At 45.3% G+C, this 20,706-nt stretch overlaps 1 protein-coding gene across 2 annotated transcripts; it reads left to right on the forward strand.

The window, feature by feature from the left end:
- The first annotated feature begins 7,558 nt into the window (after nt 1-7,558).
- Nucleotides 7,559-18,755, forward strand: airim (AFG2 interacting ribosome maturation factor). 2 transcript variants are annotated; one of them, XR_010967282.1, is made up of 6 exons: nt 7,559-7,678; nt 11,217-11,507; nt 13,936-14,115; nt 15,935-16,053; nt 16,753-16,885; nt 17,037-18,755. XR_010967282.1 is itself a non-coding variant. In XM_068006437.1 (5 exons), exons 2-5 carry the CDS (start codon nt 11,236-11,238, stop codon nt 16,800-16,802), a joined length of 621 nt encoding a protein of 206 aa, XP_067862538.1. In that variant the 5' UTR covers nt 7,559-7,678; nt 11,217-11,235; the 3' UTR covers nt 16,803-18,755. The 2 variants fall into 2 exon arrangements, 1 of the variants encoding a protein (XP_067862538.1); XM_068006437.1 differs by having other exon boundaries at nt 16,753-18,755.
- Nucleotides 18,756-20,706: the final 1,951 nt, after the last annotated feature.

Below are 20,706 nucleotides of genomic sequence, written 5' to 3' on the forward strand. Positions count from 1 at the left end.
ATATACCGTCGAGCCAATTAGAGCCCAGAAACCGTCACCACACCCGCACCCAATCGCAGCTCGCCTGGCCACAGTGACAGCCAATCACAGCTCGCCTATCCTCAGTGACGGCCAATCACAGCACGCCTGGCCTCAGCGACGGCCAATCACAGCTCACCTGGCCTCAGTGGCGGCCAATCACGGCTCACCTGGCCTCAGTGACAGCCAATCACAGCTCACCTGGCCTCAGTGGCGGCCAATCACAGCTCACCTGGCCTCAGTGACAGCCAATCACAGCTCACCTGGCCTCAGTGACGGCCAATCACAGCTCGCCTTGCCTCAGTGGCGGCCAATCACAGCTCACCTGGCCTCAGTGGCGGCCAATCACAGCTCACCTGGCCTCAGTGGCGGCCAATCACAGCTCGCCTTGCCTCAGTGGCGGCCAATCACAGCTCGCCTTGCCTCAGTGGCGGCCAATCACAGCTCACCTGGTCTCAGTGACGGCCAATCACAGCTCGCCTGGCCTCAGTGCCAGCCAATCACAGCTCACCTGGCCTCAGTGACGGCCAATCACAGCTCACCTGGCCTCAGTGGCGGCCAATCACAGCTCGCCTTGCCTCAGTGGCGGCCAATCACAGCTCACCTGGCCTCAGTGGCGGCCAATCACGGCTCACCTGGCCTCAGTGACAGCCAATCACAGCTCACCTGGCCTCAGTGGCGGCCAATCACAGCTCACCTGGCCTCAGTGACGGCCAATCACAGCTCGCCTTGCCTCAGTGGCGGCCAATCACAGCTCACCTGGCCTCAGTGGCGGCCAATCACAGCTCACCTGGCCTCAGTGGCGGCCAATCACAGCTCGCCTTGCCTCAGTGGCGGCCAATCACAGCTCGCCTTGCCTCAGTGGCGGCCAATCACAGCTCACCTGGTCTCAGTGACGGCCAATCACAGCTCGCCTGGCCTCAGTGCCAGTCCCTGCTGGGACAGAGGGACTGAATGGCAGAGCATGAAGAAGAGAGTCAATCTGTCATTGACAATCAGTCAATCTGCTGTTAATGCAGCCGCAGGTGGGCCGAGTTGCCACCTCATTGGTAGGAAAGGCGGAAGACGCGAGAGCAGCCACCGTGCTGGATTCCCATCACCACAATTGATAACATTCCCACAGATATAAGTGCCACTCCTCAGTTCTGCTGCAGGGTCGCTGCCCAAACCATTAGAAATAAAAACTTGCATTCATACCACGCCTTTCACGATGTCCCAAAGCACTTTACAGCCAATTAAGTATTTTTGAAGTGTAGTCACTGTTGTAATGTAGGAAATGCGGCAGCCAATTTGCACACAGCAAGGTCCCACAAACAGCAATGTGATAATGACCGGGGGTTAGATAGGCATTTCTGCAACTGCAGACGTGAGTCCTAAATGATGTGTTTTGTCCCTGGTGCCAGGGTAAAGAACATCACTGAACAAGTGCAGGACATTCTGCGAGGAGAAGGGGAACAGCTAGACGTATTGGTCCATGTGGGAACCAGTGACATAGGTTGGAAAAGGGTTGAGATCTTGCAGTCAGAGTTCCAGGAGCTAGGGAGGAAGTTAAAAAGCAGGACCTCAAAGGTAGTAATCTGTGCCACCCAGTGCCATGTGCTAGTGAGAATAGGAATGGTAGGATAAGACAGTTTAATGCTTGGCTGGAGAAACGGTGCAGGAAGGAGGGCTTCAGATTCCTGGGGCATTTGGACCAGTTCTGGAGCAGGGGAGACCTGTCCAAGATGCACCTCAACAGAACTGGGACCAATGACCTCACAAGGATGTTAACTAGTGCTGTGGGGGAGGGTTTAAACTAATTTGGCAGGGGGATGTGCACCAGGATGAAATATTAGAGAGGAGAAACAAAGTGCACAGAGGACTGACAGAGGCAAATAACACTAGAGTAAAGAATAGTTCAGAAATAGGAGGGATCAGACAGGGCGCAAATGCGAGGCAGTCTAAGATGAGTTTGGAGGACATGTGCGTAAATGCACATAGTATGGTAAATAAGGTTGGTGAGCTGCCACATGGGACTATGATATAGTGGCAATAACAGAGACCTGGCTCAAAGAGTTGGGGGGAGGATTTGGAACTAAATATTCTTGGCTACAAGGTATTCAGGAAAGATAGGGAAGGAAAGGAGGGGTGTAGCAGTATTGATCAAATAAACTATTATGGCACTGGAAAGGTATAATGTAGTTGAGGGGTCAAAGACATAATCTATTTGGTTAGAATTAAGGAACAATAGAGGAGCTATTATGCTAATGGGTGCATACTATAGGCCACCAAATAGTGGGAAGGAGATAGAGGATCAAATTTGCAGGCAAATTGCAGAAAGATGCAAAAACTACAGAGTAGTGATAATGGGAGACTTCAATTATATCAGTACAGACTGGGATAGTAACAGTGTAAAAGGCAAAGAGGGGGAGGAATTCCTGAAATTTGTACAAGAGAACTTTCTTGAACAGTGTGTTTCTAGCCCAACAAGAAAGGCAGAAGTGCTGGATCTAGTTCTGGGGAATGAAGTGGGGCAAGTGGTGCACGTTTCAGCAGGGGAGCATTTGAGGAACAGTGATCATAATATCATCAGGTTTAGAATAATTATGGAAAAAGACAAAAAATGAGGGTGGTGGAAGTAGATTCAATTGTAACTTTCAAAGGGGAATTAGATAAATACTTGAAGGGGAAAAAAAATTATAGGGCTATGGGAAAGAGCAGGGGAATGGGACTAATTGGATAGCAATTTCAGGCAGTGCATAAAGATACTTAACTGGAAGAGGGCTAATTTCAGTGAGTTAAAAATTGATCTTGCCCAGGTGGATTGGAATCAGAAATTGTTAGGCAAAACAATAATTGAACAATGGAAGGCCTTCAAGGAGGAGTTGGTTCAGATACAGAGTAGACACATACCTATGGGGTGGGGGTAACATACTAGCATGGATAGAGGATTGGTTAACGAACAGAAAACAGAAAGTAGGAATAAATGGGTCATTTTCAGATTGGCACGCTGTAACTAGTGGGGTGCTGCAAGGATCAGTGCTTGGGCCTCAGCTATTTACAATCTATATCAATGACTTAGATGAAGGGACTGAGTGTAATGTATCCAAGTTTGCTGATGATACAAAGCTAGGTGGGAAAGTAAGCTGTGAGGAGGACACAAAGAGTCGGCAAAGGGATATAGACAGGTTAAATGAGTGGGCAAGAAGGTGGCAGATGGAGTATAATGTGGGGAAATGTTAGGTTATTCAATTTGGTAGGAAGAATGGAAAAACAGAATATTTTTTAAATAGTGAGAAATTATTAAATGTTGGTGTTCAGAGAGATTTGGGTGTCCTGGTATAAGAAACACAAAAAGCTAACATGCAGGTACAGCAAGCAATTAGGAAAACAAATGGTATGTTGGCCTTTATTGCAAGGGAGTTGGTGTTCAAGAGTAAGGACGTCTTGCTACAATTGTATAGGGCTTTGGTAAGACCACACCTGGAGTACTGTGTACAGTGTTGGTCTCCTTACCTAAGAAAGGATATAGTTGCCTTAGAGGTGGTGCAATGAAGGTTCACTAGATTGATTCCTGGGTTGTCCTATAAAGAGAGATTGTGTAGAATGGGCTTATATTCTCTGGAGTTTAGGTGATCTCATTGAAACGCATAAAATTCTTCGAGGGCTTGACAGGGTAGATGCTAAAAGGCTGTTTCCCCTGGCTGAAGAGTCTAGAACTAGGGGGCATAGTCTCAGGATAAGGGGTCGGGCATTTAGGACTGAGATGAGAAGGAATTTCTTCACTCAGAGGGTTGTGAATCTTTGGAATTCTCTACCCCAGAGGACTGTGGATGCTCATTCGTTAAGTATAGTCAAGGCTGAGATCGATAGATTTTTGGACTGTAAGTGAATCAAGGGATATGAGGATTGGGCGGGAAAGTGGAGTTGAGGTCGAAGGTCAGCCATGATCTTATTGAATGGCGGAGCAGGCTCGAGAAGTCATATGGCCTACTCCTGCTCCTATTTCTTATGTTCTTATGAGGGGGAAAGGAATGGCATCCAAAGCTAGAGCTCCCTGGTTGACTAAAGATATAGAGATTAAAATGAAACAGAAAAAGGAGGCTTACGATAAATATTCATAATATAGTAGAGAACCAAGCTGAATGCAGAAAGTACAGAGGAGATCTAAAAAAGAGAATAAGGGTCAAAGAGAGAGTATGAGAATATATTAGCGGCTAACATAAAAGAGAATGCAAAAGTCTTTTATAAACATACAAATAGTATAAGGGCAGTCAAAGAAAGGGTTTGGGGCAATATTGGAGAGGATAAAAATAGATAAAGAGGAGGTACTTAAAAGGTTGGCAGTACTCAAAGTAGAAGTCACCTGGTCCGGATGGGAAGCATCCTAGGTTACTGAGGGAAGTAAGGGTGGAAATTGCTGATGCTCTGGCCACAATCTTCCAATCCTCCTTAGAAATGGGAGTGATGCTGGAGGACTGGAGGATTGCAAATGTTGCACCCCTGTTCAAAAAAGGGGAGAGGGATAAACCCGGCAATTACAGGCCTGTCAGCCTAATGTCGGTGGTGGGGAAACTTTAATCCGGGACAAAATTAATTGGCACTTGGAAAAGTATCTGCCAATAAATGAAAGTCAGCACGGATTTGTTAAAGGCAAATTGTGTTTGACTAACTTGATTGAGTTCTTTGATGAAGTAATGGAGAGGGTTGATGAGGGAAGTGCAGTTGATGTTGTGTATATGGACTTTCAAAAGGCATTTGATAAAGTACCACATTAGACTTGTTAGCAAAATTGTAGCTCATGGGATTAAAGGGACAGTGGCAGCGTGGATACAAAATTGGCTAAGGGACAGAAAGCAGAGGGTAGTGGTGAACGGTTGTTTTTCAGATTGGAGGGAAGTATACAGTGGTGTCCCCCAGGGGTCGGTATTAGGACCAGTGCTCTTTTTAATACATATTAATGATCTGGTCTTGGATGTACAGGATATAATTTCAAAGTTTTCAGATGACATGAAACTTGGAAATGTAGTAAACAATGTGGAGGATAGTAACAAACTTCAGGACATAGACAGACTGGTGAAATGGGCAGACACGTGGCAGATGAAATTTAACGCAGATAAGTGTGAAGTGATATTTTGATAGGAAGAACGAGGAGAGACAATATAAATGAAATGGTACAATTTTAAAGTGAGTGCAGGAACAGAGAGACCTGGGAGTGTATGTACACAAATATTTTAAGGTGGCAGGACAAGTTGAGAAGGCTGTTAAAAAAGCACATAGGATCCTTTATTAATTGAGGTATAGAATACAAAAGCCAATCACAGCAGAAGCAGCTCAGCGTCCGCCAATCACAACAGAGGCAGCTCAGTGTCCGCCAATCACGGCAGAGGTAGCTCAGTATCCGCCAATCACAGCGAAACGGTAGTGGACAATTAAACAACAGGAGGAGGCTCTGCAAACATCCCCATCCTCAATGATGGCGGAGTCCAGCACATGGAAGCGTTTGCAACCATCTTCAGCCAGAAGTGCCGAGTGGATGATCCATCTCGGCCTCCTCCCGATATCCCCACCATAACAGAAGCCAGTCTTCAGCCAATTCGATTCACTCCACGTGATATCAAGAAACGGCTGAGTGCACTGGATACAGCAAAGGCGATGGGCCCAGACAACATCCCAGCTGTCGTGCTGAAGACTTGTGCTCCAGAACTAGCTGCGCCTCTAGCCAAGCTGTTCCAGTACAGCTACAACACTGGCATCTATCCGACAATGTGGAAAATTGCCCAGGTATGTCCTGTCCACAAAAAGCAGGACAAATCCAATCCGGCCGATTACCGCCCCATCAGTCTACTCTCAATCATCAGCAAAGTGATGGAAGGTGTCGTCAACAGTGCTGTTAAGCGGCACTTACTCACCAATAACCTGCTCACCAATGATCAGTTTGGGTTCCGCCAGGATCACTCAGCTCCAGGCCTCATTACAGCCTTGGTCCAAACATGGACAAAAGAGCTGAATTCCAGAGGTGAGGTGAGAGTGACTGCCCTTGACATCAAGGCAGCATTTGACCAAATGTGGCACCAAGGAGCCCTAGTAAAATTGAAGTTAACGGGAATCAGGGGGAAAACTCTCCAGTGGCTGGAGTCATACCTAGCGCAAAGGGAGATGGTAGTGGTTGTTGGAGGCCAATCATCTCAGCCCCAGGACATTGCTGCAGGAGTTCCTCAGGGCAGTGTCCTAGGCCCAACCATCTTCAGCTGCTTCATCAATGATCTTCCCTCCATCATAAGGTCAGAAATGGGGATGTTCGCTGATGATTGCACAGTGTTCAGTTCCATTTGCAACCCCTCAGATAATGAAGCAGTCCGAGCCTGCATGCAGCAAGACCTGGACAACATCCAGGTTTGGGCTCATAAGTGGCAAATAACATTTGCACCAGATAAGTGCCAGGCAATGACCATCTCCAACAAGAGAGACTCTAACCACCTCCCCTTGACATTCAACAGCATTACCATCGCCGAATCCCCCACCATCAACATCTTGGGCGGTCACCATTGACCAGAAACTTAACTGGACCAGCCACATAAATACTGTGGCTACGAGAGCAGGTCAGAGGCTGGGTATTCTGCGGCGAGTGACTCACCTCCTGACTCCCCAAAGCCTTTCCACCATCTACAAGGCACAAATCAGGAGTGTGATGGAATACTCTCCACTTGCTTGGATGAGTGCAGCTCCAACAACACTCAAGAAGCTCTACACCATCCAGGACAAAGCAGCCCGCTTGATTGGCACCCCATCCACCACCCTAAACATTCACTCCCTTCACCACCGGCGCACCGTGGCTGCAGAGTGTACCATCCACAGGATGCACTGCAGCAACTCGCCAAGGCTTCTTCGACAGCACCTCCCAAACCCGCGACCTCTACCACCTAGAAGGACAAGGGCAGCAGGCACATGGGAACGACACCACCTGCACGTTCCCCTCCAAGTCACACACCATCCCGACTTGGAAATATATCGTCGTTCCTTCATCGTCGCTGGGTCAAAATCCTGGAACTCCCTTCCTAACAGTACTGTGGGAGAACCGTCACCACACGGACTGCAGCGGTTCAAGAAGGCGGCTCACCACCACCTTCTCGAGGGCAATTAGGGATGGGCAATAAATGCCAGCCTCGCCAGCGACGCCCACATCCCATGAACGAATTAAAAAAAACTCAGCTGAACACTCGTCACAATGGTCGGGGCTCGCGATGACGTCACGATTGTCCGGTCGCTGAATGATTGGCTCCAGTGCAGCCAATCACAGCGCGGCCTTCTCACCCTAAAGCCAACCACAGCAAGGCCACCTCAGCCAATCCTGCATCAAGGTTCAATTGGAGCGTTCAAAACCTAAACTATTTTTTTTAAGAACCTACAGATTAAAACAAATGCGAATACGATTCCGCTTCAAATACATTTAATATATTATCTGTTCGTGTTGAATATTGGTGCGGCAGGAATTAAAATGGTCGTTTGAATAGGCAAAGCATCCTGGGATTTGTAGTCTTGAGCTGGTGTTAAATGTTATGCGCATGCGCCGATCCCGAGGCCCATTTGATCTGAGCGGGGGATCGAGTAATTCGCACCCGTACCGGCACCGGCAGCTGCAGCCACCAATTTATGGCGGTGCGGATGCGGCAAGTTCCAGGTACTGTTGCTTTCAAGCATTCGGGATAAAGGCCAATGGTTCAGCTGCTGTTAGAGTTAAACCCGCGGTCACTGTCGCTGCCATAGCAACGGGTGGAGTGGCAGGGGGGAGAAGCGGCCGGGCCCTGTGGACCAGGGTTAAATCGGTGTGGGAGCAGGTCCGTGGGCGGTGGATGGAGCGGGCCGGGGTTTTTTTTTAAATGTTCTGAGCTGCCAGTAAGTTCTCTCTGCGAGGCCTGGACTCCAGGATATGCTCAGACTGTCAGTGAGATGCCTGTCAAGCAATCAGTGCAACTGAAAACTGAGGGAAGTTTATCCGAGTGTTAACAGTAAGGATGGTGGGGCTCTGTGGAATCAGATAAAGATAGCATTTTCAATATAATTTGTTACTGACAACAGCTTGCCCCCAGGAAAATGCCCCGAGGTGCTTCACAGCAGCATAGTCTTGACACAAATTGACACCGGGCCAAAGAAGGAGATGTTAGGACAGGTGACTAAAGCTTAAGTCAAAGAGGTAGGTTTTAAGGAGGAGAGATTCAGGGAGGGAGTTCCAGATCTGAGGGCCTAGATGGCCGAAGGCACGGCCGCTAATGGTTGGGTGAAGGAAGGGGTGCACAGGATGCCGAAGTTGGGGGGGTAAACGCGGAGATCTCGAAAGGTGGTAGGGCTGGAGGAGGTTACAGAAATAGGGAGGGGCGAAGCCATGGAGGGATATAACACGAGGAAGAGAATTTTAAAATTGAGGTGTTGCTGGACCGGGAGCCAGTATAGGTCAGCGAGTACAGGGGTGGTGGGCGAACGGGACTTGGTGCCAGTTAGGGTACAGGCAGCAGAGCTTTGGATGGGCTCAAGTTATGGATGGAGAAAGACGGGAGGCCAGGCAGAAAAGGAATGGATTAGTCGAGTCCGGTGGTAACAAAACCATAGATGAGAGTTTCAGCAGCAGATGGGCTGAGACGTGGGTGGAAACGGGCGATGTTACGGAGGTGGAAGTAGGCGGTCTTAGCGATGCGGTTGGAAGCTCAGCTCGGTAAAATAGGACGCTAAGGTTGCGAACAGTCTGGTTCAGCCTCAGACAGTGACCAGGGAGGGGGATGGAATCGGTGACTAGGCAATGGAGTTTGTGACAGGGACTGAAGACAATGGCTTTGGTCTTCCCAATATTTAATTGGTGGAAATTGCAGCTCATTCAGGACTGGATGTTGGACAAGCAGGTTGACAACTTAGAGGCACCGGACAGGTCGGGAGGGGTGGTGGTGAGGTAGAGAGTAGGTGTCGACTGTGTACATGTGGAACCTGATGTTATGTCTTCGGATGATGTCATTGGCTTGAATAACTCTTCGAGAGCTGGCATGGGAACAGTGGGCCAAATGGCCTCCTTTTCCAAAAAATTGTCTGATCTAATTATGGGAGACTGTCGCTGTAATGATGCCTCTGAACTGGGAAATAGACTTAAACACTTCAGCTAGTTGGGGTCCCTTCTCCTATCTTACCGCGCTGCAGAGTCAGAACACCAATCTCGCTCCAGAGCTATACTGCCAATTTTATGTCACTGATAAGCAGAAACCACTTTGCAGCGTGGCATAAGTAGCAGTATAACTGTAACCTCAAATGCAATAATTGGCATTATTGGTGGTAAGCTGATAATTTCTGTTTGTAAGATTGGATATGGAGCACAATAAATGACAGGGGTAGGATCATGGTGGCTTCAGTTCTGATCTGGTGACCGACCTTCCAACCTAAGGAAAACTTTATATAGGTGATGCCTGGGCCAAGTGCTGAGGGCACAAGGTGCATTATACCTGCAGGAGCTTAGGATTGTCACAAGCCATTTAGTTTTGCTATTTAACACAAAGTATTTTGACAAATTGAGTAATAAGGTGATGTAAAATCAGCAGTGCAAGTGAATTGGATGGTCACTGCAGATTAAATTCATCAAAAACATTAATATTTAATACTGCCATACATTAAAAAAATTGACTCTTTTTAAAACACAAACAGGTCCAAAACTGGACAGCTTGGAAACCAGTTCAATTGCCAACTGACTGCCAAATAAAACATTTAATTTCCAGTGGGGTGATGCTCCTCTCCTCCCATCTTGTCGAGGCTGCCATTTTGTATCTGCGATCAGAGCTAAATGAGCAGTCTTGTGCATGTGAAAGTAGGCCCTGCTTTCTGGTTGCTTTGGTATGGTGACTAATATAATGTGCTCACTAAAGAGAAAGGGACATAGACCAATTCACCCTTTATTCAAATAACGTATATACTGTAGCTTCTCCCCTCCACCCCCCCCCCCCCCCCAACTAACTTGATTATTGGTCAGCAAACCAAACAGCGATTAGGTCACAGTTGCTAATCCTTCAGTGTGAATGCCTTGACTTTTTTTCTGTTTATGATTCCCACTCCTAGCAAATAAAACAGACTCAAAATATAGCAAAATTAATGCCATGAATATATATATGATTGTTTTTAAATCCAAGAGAGGGAATATAAAGGTAGATTTTCCATTATGAATACTCCCGGGGAAGGAATAATGTGCGGTGGGATATCTACCCGACTGTTTGCACATGTCCATTCCTTACTGAACATCCATGTTTGACCCTTATTAAATATGAAAGGTGAGCTCCTGTACCTATGGCTAGCTGTTCCTGGGAAGTAGCATTTCAAGGGCCGCAGCAGCAAAGTACAGAATGTTTTTATGCTTTCCATACTGCACTCATAGTTACATTGTGTAATTTATGGTAAAAATCAAATTACAGCTGGCACATCATATAGTAGAAAAGGGAGTGCTCAAACAAGGAAAGTGATTAGATAGTTTCACCTATGTTAAAGAGTGCCAAAACACAACAGAAGCATTTTGCTCTGAAATTATGCTGAGTGTTTACCTTTCAATTACTGTGGATCACTTGTTTTCATTTTGCACTTTAGCACTTCAGTGATTTGAATGGAATCTGCTGTGGCTGAGTTTGATGGTCTTTTTTAAATTTTAAAGAAGGACTTGCATTTAAATAATGTTTTCATGACCTCGGGATGTCCCAAAGTGCTTCACAGCCAATGAGATAATTTGTAAGTGTAGTCACTGTTGTAATGTAAGGATGTTTGGTATGAAGCATTCTTATGTCAAATTTGTACAGATCCTATAATCTAATTAATTCTAAGTTTGATTATAAAGGCCTCATATTCCTTAATTAGTGATGGGTAGCTAATACCGACCAAAAAAAGAAAATGCTGGAAATGATCAGCAGGTCAGTCAGTATCTGCGGAGAGAATGGAGGAATTAAGATTACAGGCGTGGACCCGTTAACTCATCTGTTTTCTCCACAGATTCTGAATAAATTGCAGCATTTTCTGTGTTTGTTTCAGCATCTGCAGTTTGACAAATTACTGATTTTTTTTAATCAAGATATTTAAAAAAAATAAAGCATTTTATTTGTTTTGATCACTTGTGCAAATCGATCATGTCTCTTACCTTTTTATTTCACAAGATATTGTTTCTTTTCTTGTAGATTGGATTTATTATCTTGTAATTCTCTGTTTAGGTTACAATAACAGGAAGTCATGGCTCAGAAACAAGCGATGCTGGCAGTCCATCATGTCCTAGGGAAATGCTTCCAGGTCATTAAGCAGCAACAAAGTTCATGGGACAGTGCGCTGACGGAATGCATCCCCCTCCTGAGCTCACTGAGTAACCTGGCCGAGCAACTCCAGGCATGCAACAAAGTTGTGCTTGACAACACTCCCTTTCGAGAATTCCCCGATCTACAACTCCGCCTGAAGCACAAACTCATCCAGGCCATGGAAACCAATTTGGAAAAACTTGGTGAAAAAATGTAGGCTCCAACATCAGCCATCTGTTGATAATGAAGCATAAAGTACAGTCTCAGGACTTTTATTTATTTATATAAGCATCGAGTTAGACTATAGCTGATATTAGATATGAAAACAGAAAATGCTGGAAAACACTCAGCAGGTCAGGCAGCATCTGTGGAGTTAATGTTTCTCTAATGTCTTCCAGTTCTGACAAAAAGTCATTGACCTGAAGCGTTAACTCTGTTTCTCTCTCCACAGGTGCTGCCTGACCTGCTGAGTGTTTTCTAGCATTTTCTGTTATTTCAGATTTCAAGCATTTGCAGTATTTTACTTCTGATATTAGATAAATGGCCAAGAGTTTCATTTTCATGGGGAATGCTGATGGCATCTGCTGGAGAGCTGGCTTAAAGTGGGTATTCGGCCCAAATGTCTGAAGGAGCTGAACAAAATACAGCTATTAACCTAAATTCTTTTTGTAGTTGAATTTCGTGTTCATTAAAGTGACAGACATTGGGGAATAGAACACTTTCCATTTCGGGTACTCTTGTCAGAATCGAGCAATGCCAGGTCATGCATAGCACAATTAAGTGCAGTGTGACGCCTCCTCTACTTTGTGCCAGAAATGTGCCTATTCCCCAACTTCAGAAGACTGCACCTCCTACAGCCTGATGTTTCCCCCACCATTTCTGGCCTCTGAGTACGATTGTCAATTTGGTGCAAATTAGTGCCCAGTTTAGTGCTGTGACCCCCACCCCCGTGCCCTTTAAGGACTGGATTGCAACAGCGCGGCAAGGAGCCTCACTGGACACGACCACTTGTCAGAGATGGGGATCGGTCCTTGACGGCACTTCCCACTAGCGAGTGTTCTGCACCGGCAGCCTAGCCTCACAAAACTACTCCTGATAACGCCTGCGAGCAACAATTAGGTAATCCGCATTTTTTATTTAAATAGAAACGAGAAAAAGCTTTAGTTGACCACAGTGTAAAGAGAGCTTCAATAGGGAATGAGTGTCTCAGTGCAGCTCCATTGCCATCGAGTAGACATATAAAAAAATTCACAGAAAAGCTGACATTTCCCCAAGAAAATGTTTATAGTTTATGTTCTCAAATTTGTTTCATTTACTTTTATTGCCATTTTTTTTTTCTCCATGGGGGTAATTTTGACTTTGGGTGATGGTGTAAAACAGACGTTATCAGATCAGCCGCCCAGTATACACCTCCTGTGTCAGCTGTGGCTCTGGGTAGCACTTTCCTCTCTGAGTCAGAAGGTTGTGGGTTCAATTCCTACTCCAGTGACTTGAGCACAAAATCTAGACTGATACTTCAGTGCACTACTGAGTGAGTGCTGCACTGTTGGAGGTGTCGTCTTTCAGATGAGACCTTAAACTGAGGCCCCGTCTGCCCCCTCGTGGACATAAAAGATCCCATGGCACTATTTCAAAGAAGACCAGGGGACTTCTCCCTGGTGTCCGGGCCAATATTTATCCCTCAACCAACATCACTAAAACAGATTATCTAATCATTATCACATTGCTGTTTGTGGGATCTTGTGTGTAAATTAGCTGCTGTGTTTCCTACATCACAACAGTGACTATACTTCGAAAGTAATTCATTGGTTGTAAAGTGCTTTGGGACATCCTGAGGTTGTGAATGGCGCCATACAAATGCAAGTCTTACTTTCATTTCAAGAGGAAACGAAAATCTGGGAGATCACAGTGGGCGGCTGATCCGATATAGCCCATTTTACACTATCGCCCAAAGTCATAATTTACCCTCCTTGTCTTCCAAGGCACTGACTCATGCCAGGGTCCACTTGCACAGGAGCTGGGCAGCCTTCAATACTTGGTCCAAGTGAACAGTAAAGTCCCGCAGACAGCAAATGATATGACAACCAGTTAATCTGTTTTTGGTGGCTGAGGGAAAATTGTTGGCCTGGTCACTGGGAAAATTCCTTGCTCTTCTTCAAATAGTGCCAAAGGATATTAAATCAAACTCAGTTGAACATCTGAGCTAAAAGACAGCAGCTACGATGATGCAGCACTTCCTCAGTATTGTATTAAACTGGAGTGTCAGCCTGGACTACGTGCTAAAATCCTGGAGCAGGGCTTGAACCCACAACCTTCTGACTCCGAGGCAAGAGTGCTACCCACTGAATCAAGCTGACTTGCCTGTCAGAACTACTGGGATATATTATTTGACTGTCTCTGTTCACTGTGCATGAAAGCTGAATTATAAATAAGTATTTTATGAGTGATTCCAGAACAATAAAATGAACTTATAGTGATGTGGAATCAGATTTCACCTGTGGTAACCGCTGCATTCCTAATGGCATCTTCAAAAAGAGCCAGGGAGGAATGTACCTTTATCGCTATCCATGTGCCAGTAACTTGAATTCTTTTGGTAATTAATCATTGACTGAACTAACTGAGTTCTTTTACACCTTTCAAGGAGTGTTTTGCGAAGAGTACGAGACACGACGAATAACCAAGTGGTGATATGCTTCCAAATATATGAGCAACATGCTGACACCATTGGTTTGACTGCAGTTCTTGAGCGCTCGTGTCTCAGCCCTTCTGTGGCAGATATGCTGGAATGGCTTCAAGATATTGAGAGGTTTTACAGAAACCAGTATCCTTTACCATCCTCTCCCTACAGGACTTTCTTTGTGGCTGGTGCCGCTCCATCTTCCGCAGTAACTTACGGCGGAGTGGCGGGACCAGCTATGAGGAAATGCCAGGCTGTTTCTTGAAATGGGAGGCAGGGAAGGGCTGGGAACCTAAGACAGCTGTAATTGCCTCGAGTACCAGGGCAGCAGGTATGATGGGGGCAGGAATGGTTTGTGCCAGCAGCTCTCCTGCGAGATGTAGACAGGCAGGTGCGAACAGCGGATGCAAAGTACTTTTCCTCCTGGTTGCTAGCTGCAATGCCCGGGAGATCAGTCTTCCATTCTGGGAGATTCCCAGATAGCCCGGGAGTGTTGACTACGCTATCCCTGGCCTTGCTTCTCCATATGTCTGCAACCTCCTTCAGCCCTCTGCCCTTGCTCACATTGTGTGGAGATGCCGGTGATGGACTGGGGTTGACAATTGTAAACAATTTTACAACACCAAGTTATAGTCCAGCAATTTTATTTTAAATTCACAAGCTTTCGGAGGCTTCCTCCTTCGTCAGGTAAATTTACCTGACGAAGGAGGAAGCCTCCGAAAGCTTGTGAATTTAAAATAAAATTGCTGGACTATAACTTGGTGTTGTAAAATTGTTTACACTTGCTCACATTGTTCTTTCAGCTCTGTTCCATGCGTTCCACCTCTCCGCTCTAGCATTTGTGGCAGAGCCTTCAGCTATCTTGCCACCACACTGATGCTCTGGGGTGAACATTCCCTCAGAGCGGAATCCGGGCGGATCAAGAGGTGCTCACCTTTTGGACTTTCTTCGGCCAGACCACCACCTGTTACTCGTCGGAGTGTGCGCAGTCCAGGTCACTCCATAGCACCCCCAATTAGCATTTTAAATGAACCCACCACCCAACCCGGGGCCTCTGGCCGCCCAATGGTACACCTGGATGAACATTGTGGCCACAGCGATAGCGGTAACGAGCAGTAAGTCATCGCCCACCATTTTCGGGGCACTGCCGCCCCATTTCCACTGGGCAGGAGGCCTGAAATTTCACCCCCGTCTGCCTAAACTCCTCACCTCGCTACATCGCTCGCCAGCTCGAAACACCTTTTTAACCACACCTTCAGCCATCTCCCCAAATTTTCCCTGTTGCTCAGATCTGACCTCCAGCCATAGGTGCATTGTGATGTATTGCTACAGTAAAGGTGCTAAATTATTATAGAAGATCAATAGCACCCCCAATTAGCATTTTAAATGAACCCACCACCCAACTCGGGGCCTCTGGCCGCCCAATGGTACACTTGGATGAACATTGTGGCCACAGCGATAGCGGTAACGAGCAGTAACGACCGTGAAAGATAGAAACAGAAAATAGGAGCAGGAGTAGGCCATTCGGCCCTTTGAGCCTGCTTCGCCATTCAGTATGATCATGGCTGATCCTCTATCTCAATACCGTATTCCCGCTCTCTCCCCATACCCCTTGATGCCTTTTGTGTCTAGAAATCTATCTATCTTTTTCTTAAATATATTCAGTGACTTGGCGTCCACAGCCTCCTGTGGTAGAGAATTCCACAGATTCACCCCGCTCTGAGTGAAGAAATTTCTCCTCATCTCAGTCGTAAATGTCCTCTGCCATATCCTGAGACTGTGACCCCTCGTTCTGGACCCCACAGCCAGGGGAAACATCCTCTCTGCATCCAGTCTGTCTAGCCCTGTCAGAATTTTATGTTTCAAAGAGATCCCCCCCTCATTCTTCTAAATTCATGTGATTTGTCTGACCATTGAACTGTCTTACTCGATATTACTGTACTTTCATTAACAATCGTGCAAGATATCTATCCAGGAAAATGTTACTTCAGAGTATCAGCTATGATGATCTGCCAAATATTCAGGCTCTCCCACAGTCCTGGAGCAGAGTGTCTGAGCAGATGGATCAGGACTTGGTTCAAGGTAATTTGTAGTGACTCCATCAGCCTCCTGTTCATACCTTGCCTCGTTGAGGCTCTCAATTTCTCCAGCAGATTAAAGGAATGGCCTCGTGGTTGGGTTACTGCTTCCGGCATCCGTGGATCTATACCCCAGCGTGAGTTAGCACCTTTTTAGAGATAAAGGGAGAAAAAGGAACAACATTGGGAGAAGGACAGAGGAGAAAAAAAAGGGCTTAAATCTGAAACCTGGCGCCAGTACCACAGAGTAATGCTATTATTTGAGTCACTTCAGTTAAAGAAGATGTCATATTAAAAAAAAAAAAAAATCTGGAGATAAACTGGTATCAGTAAAAGTGACCATGAAGCTGTTGGATTGTTGTAAAAACCCAACTGGTTCACTAATGTCCTTTAGGGAAAGCAACCTGTCGTCCTTACCCGGTCTGGTCTATATGTGACTACACCAATGTGGTTGACTCTTAACTGCCCTCTGGAGTGGCCTAGAAAGCCACTCACATGTTCCAATAGGGATGGGCAATAAATGCCAGCCTTGCCAGTGACACCCACATCCTGAAAATGAAAAAAAAAATCAGTAATGCAAATCATTTTATTGTTTTATTAAATCTGGATTGTTAGAACACGTTTCTATATTAGTAAGAATATATGGTTTGTTTGTCTGTGGTACCCGAAGGGTTACTGACATCTCCCTTTTTTTATGGTACAGATACTTTGCTAAAGGTGGCTTTCTTTCTGGAAACTTGCCAAGGATCCTAGCATGGCCATGACTGTTCGCTGGAACTGTTGGGATTGTGTTTTCTACTTGAGGCAATTTTTTCTGAAAATGGGAATTTCATCAGGTGCTGGTTTGGAAGGGTATTTCGGGGTGTTTATCCCTCCCCCGTGTATGTCATGAATGTGGCCTAGTTAAGCCTCGAGTGCAAGCATAGTTGGTACTTTCAGCTCATTTTCAGACTCTGTAAATCATGTCTTTTATTAATCCATGTACAGACGACACCATATTCCAACGTGTTGGAGCTCCAGCCTGGTGCAACAGGATTCTGCCTATGATCGCCCAGACAGTAAGTTCTGGGTCTCACCCACACTGCTCTGGTGAGGCTACGTCCTGCAGAATGTGACGGAATAGTGGAATGGGAAGCTGCCTCACACTGTTCTTGCTTTGCCTCCTGAGAGGTTAGTTAAACTGGCAGGAAACAAAGGTCCTGAAATTCCTGGCGCGACATGGCAGGGATGCACAAGCAACTCTGCCTGCAACATTGTTAAATGTGTGAATGAGGAAAATGTATGATATGGTTCCCTCATTCACGTTGAATTATGATACCCCTGCCTATTGTGGGCAGGCACTTCATGCACCCACCCATGAAAGTACTGGGACTTCTGGTGGGATTGAAAAGTGAAGGAAACCTGGTGGATTCAGGTCCTGACCCAAACCCACCCCCTCCCTCTGCTGCCGTTGCAACTTGAAAACCAAACCGCCAGCCCTAGGAGTTTTGGGACCAAAGTCCATGGCATCGTGGAGAAAAGAGGAGGTGCAAAGTGAATTGCACAAAAAATAGTGCCTGGTGTAATATTTATATGCTGCAAGGGAGAACGTTTTACGAAAAAATGCAAGATATTTCTGCAATAAAATCAAATTAGGTATCATGAAACAGCTTTATTATTTTTTCTTCTGGTTTATAAATAAGTCTGGTATGATCAGTAGTGATTTCTGTCACATTTCAAATCATAAGTCTCTGTTTTTACTATCTACGTGCGGGATCCTGGCAGTCACTTTAAGTTTTATTTACCGCAGCAGCCACTCTAACTAGAGTACATAATCATGAACAGCAAATTGTGGGGACTTCAGGTCAAGGAGGCAGCTCTTCTTATGCGAATACAATTTGATTGGAAACCAAGTAGAAACCACTTAACTGAGGCTGCTGGCTTTTGTCTTTTGAAAATAATCAATTTAATGTAAATGGATTTATGTCTAGTGCCTGGATAAGGTTCAGGAAATCAGCACTTTGACTTGGTGGCTTTTTGAAAGACATCTTGTTGATTTCACATACGGACGTATGAAAATTTTGGACAGGAAAAGACCAGCTGGTCCATCTAGTCTGTCCTATACAGTCACGATGCCCTATGCATCACAATACAAACACTTCCTCCCCACCCGGAGCCACGTAATCTCCTGGGAGAGGTGAAAAACTAGATTTAAAAATCCAGGCCAATTAGGGAGGTCAAAATCTGGAAGACTTCTCTCTGGCCCCTTTAGGCAATCGAAAACTAGTCCAGGTGTCCACATTGACCCTGGTTTATATTCCAGGGTACCTACCTCTTGTGCAAGTTGATCCTCCCAGTCAGAAACAGGTCTTTCTTGAAGGTATACAGTGAATCAGTGTTCACTGCATCACAGATTAAACAACAAAGGAGAGGGGAGATATTTCTCACTCGGCTTTTTGCAGCTCTTTAGCTCTTCTGGCCCCGTTGAGATGGAGACAAACACCTGGAGACTGTTTGACAATAGACCAGAGCTTGTGTATAAGTATCTGTTGCACTTTTAGGCCAGAGTTATTAGGGGAGTTAGCAAAGTGTTGTGACATCTGTTATGATTTTTTAATCCAAGAAGTAAGTGTAAATTAAAAGTTTTGTGATCAAGTGAAACCATTGTATTAATTTTCTGCCAGTGTTTAATTTTTACTTTTAATAAACTTGTAGTTCATAGCCTGAGTCATGCAGTCTAATGGTGTTTATTCTTCTGCTATTTGAAGGCTAGGAGAGGGCTCATGTCAATTCCACTAAGTAAACTGCAATAATGTGTGTTCGGTTTTCCCCCTGAGCGATGCTACATTGCCAGATAATGTGTCTATAAGATCACACTTTGGTTCACGGAGTGGGGCCTTGCTGATGGAAATGCTCCTTGGCACTGGACGTGACCTGAAACATCTAGTGAAGCCCTCGAAACATTGGGCGCACATCCAGTGAGTGAGACTTTTTAGAAAATGTCACTTCTAAATCTGTTCAACTCCCTTTTATAGAAAAGCTTCAGTGTATCACATTCTACCCACTGGTTCCTTGTGCTTTGCTCCTCTTTCTGGGGAATACAAATGATGTTGGGTAAGGCCAGCTATTGCTGTTGATTTGCTTTTGCAACAGAAGTAGCAGTTGCAACTAGGGCAAACTTCAACCATGAGTGAGGCTACAGAAATGAATCAATTGCCCCATTAGAAAGAGAAGCCACCATCATGTTAATGTGTACCTGTCAGCCCAGAGACTCAATCATATTTTGTGAAGGACTGTCATTACACAATGAGAAATGCAAGCTCCTTCCTAATCTGGTCTGTTTCGATTTTTTTTTTTCCTCCTCTCCTTTGCTGATCCATGCTATAGACCCTGGATGTTGGCAGCTCTAGGGTAGGACATGGGAATAGGCCATTCAGCCCATTGGGCCTGCTCTGCCATTCAATCAGATCATGGCTGATCTGTACACTTTTCTCCATATTTCTTGATACCCATACCTAACAAAAATCTATCTATCTGAAAGCACCAATTTTTAGTTGCTCACCACCTACTCTTTTAATCGAGAGGGCAGACAGGTAATTGCTTCCAATAGGTGGCCAGTCAGTAACCGGCTGCTGGTTAGGCCCCTCCCTATCTTTGTAACCTTCAGCCCTACAACCCTCTGAGAACTCTGCATTCCTCCAACTCTAGCCTCTTGTCCATCCCCCCCCCCCCTTCCTTTATCTCACAACTGGTGGCCATGCCTTCAGCTGTCTAGGCCCTAAGCTATGGAATTCCCCCCTAAATTTCTCCTTTAAGACCCTCCTTTAAAATCTATCTCTTTGACCAAGCTTTTGGTCACCTGTCCTGATGTCTCCTTCTTTGGCTCGGTGTCAATTTTTTGTCTGATTGCGTTTGTGAAATGCCGTGGAACGTTTTACTGCATTTAAAGGCCCTATATAAATGCAAGTTGTAGATGGACAAACATAGGCTGGATTTACTCAGTTTGTGAGCTTTCTTAAGTCCCATATCCCATGTACTCAGCAGCTGACTCCCTTCCCCACCCCACACGTTGATTAAGTTCAGAAACTTACTATGAGATAGCAGGCTATGGCCTAACACTCTGACAACCAATGAACAGTTACACCAAGAGGTGTGGAAGACGGGAATCACTAAAGTCACAGAGAATCTTTGTGCAACAAAACACATATTGTAAAATACAAGCATTTGCAGAGAATATTTATTAAAGATGACAGTACTGGGTCAAGTGCAGTGTAGAAAATTTCAGATTCAAGAAGAAGCTACCCACTGTTTCAATAGATTATTATATTTTTAAAATTTTGCATAGAAAAATTAGAAATTCAAATATAAGCTCACCATATAGACTGGACAGAATAATGAATGTAGAGCTTTCTTCGAGAGTGTGTAGACATTTTTTATATACTGGTCGATCTCTTGTGATACTGTTCACAGGCAGTACCACAACAACAACTTGCATTTATATAGTGCTTTTAGGGTTGTCAACTCTACAGGATTGTCCTGCAGTCTCCAGGAATTCAAGTTTAATCTCCTGGGCACTGCTGCGAACAACCCTGGAGAAATATCAAAGGGGCATTAAAGAAGTTGTGTGTTTTTTCATTTTCTTTGAACACTTCCATTTAGTAGTTACAAAAATATTGAA

The sequence above is a fragment of the Heptranchias perlo genome, chromosome 26 (assembly GCF_035084215.1).
Source record: "Heptranchias perlo isolate sHepPer1 chromosome 26, sHepPer1.hap1, whole genome shotgun sequence".
Taxonomy (NCBI): Eukaryota; Metazoa; Chordata; class Chondrichthyes; order Hexanchiformes; family Hexanchidae; genus Heptranchias; species Heptranchias perlo.